Source organism: Zingiber officinale, chromosome 6B (assembly GCF_018446385.1).
Source record: "Zingiber officinale cultivar Zhangliang chromosome 6B, Zo_v1.1, whole genome shotgun sequence".
Classification (NCBI taxonomy): domain Eukaryota; kingdom Viridiplantae; phylum Streptophyta; class Magnoliopsida; order Zingiberales; family Zingiberaceae; genus Zingiber; species Zingiber officinale.
In genome coordinates, this window is record NC_055996.1 from 115,987,967 (window position 1) to 115,994,363 (window position 6,397).

General features: G+C 36.3%; 1 protein-coding gene across 1 annotated transcript; it reads right to left on the reverse strand.

Annotated features, from left to right (window-relative positions):
• Positions 1-337: 337 nt before the first annotated feature.
• LOC121989108 (zinc finger CCCH domain-containing protein 56-like) lies at positions 338-2,917 on the reverse strand. The gene is made up of 2 exons (XM_042542952.1): positions 1,842-2,917; positions 338-895 (listed from the first exon to the last, which is right to left on the reverse strand). The coding sequence occupies exons 1-2, from the start codon at positions 2,635-2,637 to the stop codon at positions 618-620; spliced, it is 1,074 nt and encodes a 357-aa protein (XP_042398886.1). The 5' UTR covers positions 2,638-2,917; the 3' UTR covers positions 338-617.
• Positions 2,918-6,397: the final 3,480 nt, after the last annotated feature.

Here is a 6,397-nt window from a genome sequence, read left to right on the forward strand (position 1 = left end):
TCGACTCATCTGTTCTGGACTTCAAACCTACTTGCAGACTCTTTGATCACCATCCATCATATATCTTTGCATCAAAATCAGAACACAAGAAATATATTTCATCCTTTCACGGGAACAGCTACAAGATAAACATTAGTCTGAAACAAATAAATAGCTTCGCTAAGGTCTGTCGATGGACCAAAGTTAATGTGAAAATTTTCTAACTTCATGAACATGCAAACTGAAAGGCTAATGAAACAGCATCAGATGCTTAAATGGGGAGACGATGCGTTAACAAGATCAAACATCCGCAACACATCATCTATGGAAATAAAAGACTTGCAGAACCTGCTCAGTCACAGATTAAAGATAAGTATTATTATTGAAAACAGTGCTCCACTTTTGTTTGGAGCTGAAAGAGTTTTGGCATATATCTGCTCCCTCAGGAAGTAGCAGAAAGAAAACTAAAAAAGTCGACCATTGCAAATTTTTAGCCATGTCAAAAGATAACATAATTCAGGATTGCACAACTCTTAAGCAACAAATAAGGAAAATGACCTTTATGGTGCGCCAGTATCTAGTTGGAACGTGCAATTATGATTAGCAGGCATATTGGCGAATCTAAGAAGTTCGAGGTTCTATTCAACGTCGTCGATCCAATCTCCATAAATCTTACTAATCTTGTCCGGGCCTTTCCATTTCTCAGCTGATCTCTGTCCTTGCCTCTGGAGGGCAGTAGCAGATCTCTGTGAAGGCGCACTAATGTGATATATGTCTGCATGGGGAACTGAAACATTTGAAACTAGGGATGCATCTGTTGTGGCCTTAGCTAATGGCCCGGCTTGCTTTGTGTCTGGAGTAGATGAGACATCTCTGCCTTCCGTGTCCATAAGCCCCCCACCATATCGATGTAATTCTGTGTTCATGGAATTATGTATGAATGAAAAGAGCAAATTGCTGTCTAGATCGCAGTATATACTGAGATGGAAAAAAGGGACAGCAAAAATGTACAGGAAAACTGTTAATGTTGCTACGTTATCAAACAGTATGACCAATATTAAGGAAAACATGACCAACTAGGCACCTCATACATTCAGAATGAATATAAGAAATTAGTCTCCTAAAATATTCACACATATAGGTGCTTTCAATTCAACCGATATTTGGTCCATAGTCACTTATGTTTGTTTCAGTTATGCATAGTGTTCAATACTCTAATAGACATTCTAAAGCATGCACTCGAAAATGTTTCACAACAACACAAGCAGGCTCCGGTTTGAATTACAGATTTGGTCTGGGTGTTTTTAATTCAAGTGATATTGGGTGCATAGTCACGTATGTTTATTTCAGTTATGGATATGTTCCATTCTCTAGATAGACATTCTAAAGCATGCACTTGACAATGTTGCACAAGTGACTGGTTTAAATTAAGATTTGCACCACAAACATATAAAACAGATTTATTGGCTGCAAATATTGTGTGTCAGGAGCATATATGAACTTAATGATAAGTTAAACAAAAACAAAAAAAAAACCTTTGAAGTTAAAGTCGTTGGTAGAACTAAAGCTTAGTTAACATAAATTACAACATAAATATGTCGCTGAATTAGCATACAGATCGGTTGCATGCTTCTTTTTGTAAATGTAAGCAAGTATATGGCCTATAGGATTAGGAATTCGTTGAACAAGAATAGAAAGTTAATGCAATTGTAATAATCAAGGAATAAAAGCAGTCATTGAATATCTTATCTACATTTCTACCATAGCTTAATGTAGAGATAGATGAGAAAGGAACAGAAACAACTGAATTGAGTAACTTTCAAAACAGATGAAATTAGCAGAAAAAAAATAAATTGGCATACCTTCTGCACCATGAGCAAAGTGACACTTACTGCCAAACGGGCAATATCCTGTCATCTCCCACTTGTTACAGATCCTCGTCTTCCAATTTGAAGGCTTTTGTACTGCTGCAGCTGCTCCTCCCCCATATTGAGCACCACCTCCAACTGATGGAGACAGACTTATAGCAACACTCTCACGGGCCTTAGATTGTTCATCATGTATGAAAGTGCAACTATCCCCGTAAGGGCAGCCCTCTTCAGTATAGAACTTCTTACAGCGCCTTCCTTTATATGATCTCTCCGACTCCCCTATTACAATTGACGAACTAATGGTGGGAATCTGGCGTTCCTCTATGGGAAGGGGCGGCTCCGAACCCTCCTCATGAGCCGCCACAATCTCCTGCCAGTTGGGAGGTGGCTTCCGAAGCTCCTCAATCCCATGGGCAAAATTACAGTTTGTGATATAAGGGCAGGTCCCCGCGCGGAACTTACAGCAAAGCTTGGTCTTGAAGAACATTTTCCCAATGGCTTTCGAGCTGTTATTCCTATTACCACCTTGTGAATCCCCGTTCCGAGATCGCTTGCTGGGAGGCTGCTCGCTGCCAGCTCGAGACTGGGACTGGCGACCGTCGTATGCAGAGTTGGAACCGGTGTCAGCCAACAGATCGCCCCAAGCACGGTAGTCCTCGTCCGTCGCCCACATGAGCTGGTCACTCCCCGCCGGGGGCCAAGAATCGTGGCCGGGAGGGCCGGATGCGTCCGGGATGATGGCTATAGCACTGCTTCCAGGATAAGCACTTCCTCCTCCGTAATCCATCGATACAAGCAAGATCCCAATGATACACAGGTCAATATTGCAACTTTCCACCACCAGAGTCGGAAAAAAAAAAAAAAAAAAACCCCGCGAGTAAGACTTGAAAGGGATTCGTCAATGAATCCACCAAAGGATCGCCATTTACAGGGCTGGAAAACACTGGAATTGGAGAAATCTAACAAGGGAGGAGCCCGATTAGGAGACTTTCCGGAGAAGGATTCCGAGAAAGGGAAGGGGCGCTTCGAAACCCTAGCGGGAGGCCTGTAAAAAGAAAGCCACGCGAGCTGTGGCTCATTTTTTTTATTTCTTTTATTGGAAAAGAAATTTCCATTTTGACTGATAACAAAAATGGCTATTCTTGATTAAATAAAACACGTGCAATATTACAAATCGATGGATTATATGTTTCACAAATCCACTACCTACAAAAAAAAAAAAAAAAAATCATTAATTCTCAATTTATCGTAAAAAAAATTGTATATGTATACACCACTTTACATGCACAAGATACTTATATATAAAAAAGAGATGAGGATTACATAGAGATAAGAGTGGAAATAATCAATTTATATATATATATATATATATATATATATATATATATATATATAAAGAAATTTGTTCCCTTCTCCTTCATGCATTTTTTCCTATGAATCTATTTATATCCCTAAATCTTAAAACCTCTTTATGAAACCCTGAATCCCTCTAATCGTCACCATCATCGTTGCCCCTAAATGTTAAACCCCTCTTGAAAATCCTAAATTCCCACAAGCCGCTACAATCATCATCATCATTGCTGTCATCTGTGAATAAAGTAAAGAATACAAATAAAGTATAAAAGGCAATACAAAGAGATGGAACGAAAGAGGTAGCCGTAAAAAAAGGCTAGCAAATTGTATTTCAAAAACTTAGGTTTAGAAAGGAAAAGAAAATATAAATAGACAATAAAATAATAATAAAAGACTAATCTACCCTTATATTATAATAATTTATCATATACTAACATCCTCCTTCAAACTCACGATGCACTAATAGAAAGCATTAAAAGTTTGTTAATTAGAAATTAAAACAAAAGTTTGTTAATTAGAAATTAAAACAGTGCAGTGAAATGCACCTTGGTGAGCAAGTATGCAATTTGCATGAAAGATGAGATAAATGAAAAAATGATGATGTCATTCTGATAGTGATGACGAGTGAAATGACAATTAATCTCGATATGCTTGGTGCGTCCATGAAAGATAGAATTGTAAGTAATTTGAATAACATTAGAGTTGTCACAATGCATAGGGGTAGGATTCTAGAGAAAAATACCCATATAAGCAAATAGCCAACATAACTAAATAATTTCAGCAATAGTAGAGGTCATACCACGATATTCTGCTTCGATAGAAGAACGAGACAACATCTTGCTTTTTAATCTTCCAAGAGATAAGGGAATGTCATAAGAAAATGTCAAATCTTGTGGTAGACTTACGATCTATAAAATCACCACCCCAATTTGCATCTGAATAGGCGCACAACTCTAAAGTAGAAGTAGAAGGATAAAGAAGACTATAAAACTGGGTAGCTAGAAGATATCGATGAATACGAAGCACAACTCCGCAATGTATTGAAGTGAGAGAAGTAACAAACTAGCTTACAATATGTACATTATAAGTAATGTCAGATCTAGTGATAGTAAAATAAACTAGACAGCAAACTAGAGTGTGATATAAAGGTGGATCTAACAAGGGAACACCATCAATAGAAGAGTACTGAGCATTAACTTAAAGCGGAGTATCAACATTGTAAGTGTCAAATAAATGAACTTGCTCCAAAATGCCACCAATATATTTGGATTGCAAGAGAAAATAGCCACAAGGAGAATAAGCTACTTTAAGTCCCAAAAAATAACGCAGAAGACTCAAATCTTTCATATCAAACTCACGAGCCAAATGTAATTTCAACTCTTCTATTCTAGTTAAATCATCTCCTGTAATAATCATGTCATCAACATAAAGAGAAAGTACCTTTGAGATAGCAAAATATTCTTTTTATATTATCCAAAGTTTACTCAATTGGACCATTTATAAATTGACAAACACGATTTATTATAAAGGTAATATTAGGTCGTGTGATAATGACATATTGTAAGGCTCCAACAATACTTTGATAAATATGTGGATCAGACATAGTAGGAGAGGATGAAGTTATAGAGTTATTTATAGCAATTGGAATAAAAATTGGACGTACTCCATCTATTTTGGCTCTTTAGAGAAGCCCAGTAATGTATTTGCTCTAAGAGAGAAGATAGTCTTCCTTATGTGGAATAAGTTCAATACAAAAAAAAAATAAGCATTACCTAGATCTCAAGTAGGAAATTCTTGATTGAGAAAGCTTAATAAAGTTGTAATACTCTTATGATCATTGTCAGTTATTAGGATGTCATCCATATAAATAAGAAAAATTATTATAGATCCATCATTATATTTGTGGAATAGAGACGTATCAGTCTTTGATCCAAAAAATTATGAAGCTTGTAACTAATTAGATAATCGAAGAAACCATGCACGAGGAGTTTGTCAAAAACCTTATAAGGATTTCTAGAGTTGACAAACATGAGATGAAAATTATGGATGAATGAACTCAGGTGATTGCACCATAAATGTAGTTTCCTTAGGATGACCATGAAAAAATACATTTGAAATGTCTAATTATCGTACAGACAAATTAGAACTAACAGCTATCGATAACAATAATCTGACAAATGTAATTTTGATGACTAGGGTAAATGTGTCATTGAAGTCAATACCTGGTTATTAACTAAATTCTTTAGCTACAAGTCGAGTTTTGTGTCATTCAAGAGAACCATCAGTTTAATGCTTAAAATGGAATATCCATTTAGAGCCCACAACATTTATGGAGGGAGTGCACAAAACTAGACTCCATGTTCCATTGTGAAGAAGTGCATCAAATTTTGTAACCACTGCACTACGCCAATTCAGATCCTTGTTTGCTTATGTAAAATAAGTTGGTTCAATAAATTTTGAAAAGACCACTAGAGCTTATAGAAGGGGATGTCAAGTTGTCATTAATGGGCATCGTGCATATATCACTTAAGGGAAGCATATGACGATGAGTATTATCATCTGAATCACTTGTTGATGGTGATGAGGAAGTAGGCTAACATGGTGATTTTGTTGACGGACTTGTATTATCAGAGGATCTAGAGCTAGAAAACATATTATCTTCTACTGGTGAGGCTTTTGAGATTGGAGCAGTAACTTGAGGTGATTCTGATGGTATAGGGTAGTTATTAGAGAGCTCCAGAGTAGGACCTAGGATGTCATCACTTTTGATAATGTTAGGTGACATCCAGAAGACGTCACCTATATCTGGAGGAGAAATTGAAGATGCTTTGAAGATAACAAAGGTCATTTTTATTCCCCCATAAAACAAGGTAGTACCTGTTCCTCGATCTTTTATAAGATAATTATTATGATGAAATTCAAAAAGGACATTCTTATCAAGATAAAACTGACGTGTGGAGAGTAAATTTTTAGTAATAGATGGAACATGAAAAATATTGCGCATATGAAAAGTATGATTAGATAAATGAATATATATGTTTCCAATATTAGCAATTTATAAACCTAGTCATTGCCTACTTGTACCATATCTGAACCATACTAAGACATTACTTCTATGAGGATATTATAATTTGATGTGACATGATGAGTTGCTCTACTATCAATATATTATTCAGCAGATGAAAACTCTAATG

What these genes read in the sequence shown, in the direction of transcription:
- LOC121989108 (XM_042542952.1), bottom strand. Translation starts at nt 2,637, where the DNA reads ATGGATTACGGAGGAGGAAGTGCTTATCCTGGAAGCAGTGCTATAGCC. An exon ending in CTTTGCTCATGGTGCAGAAG is followed by an intron (nt 896 to 1,841) that starts GTATGCCAATTT and finishes CCATGAACACAG; the next exon opens with AATTACATCGATATGGTGGG.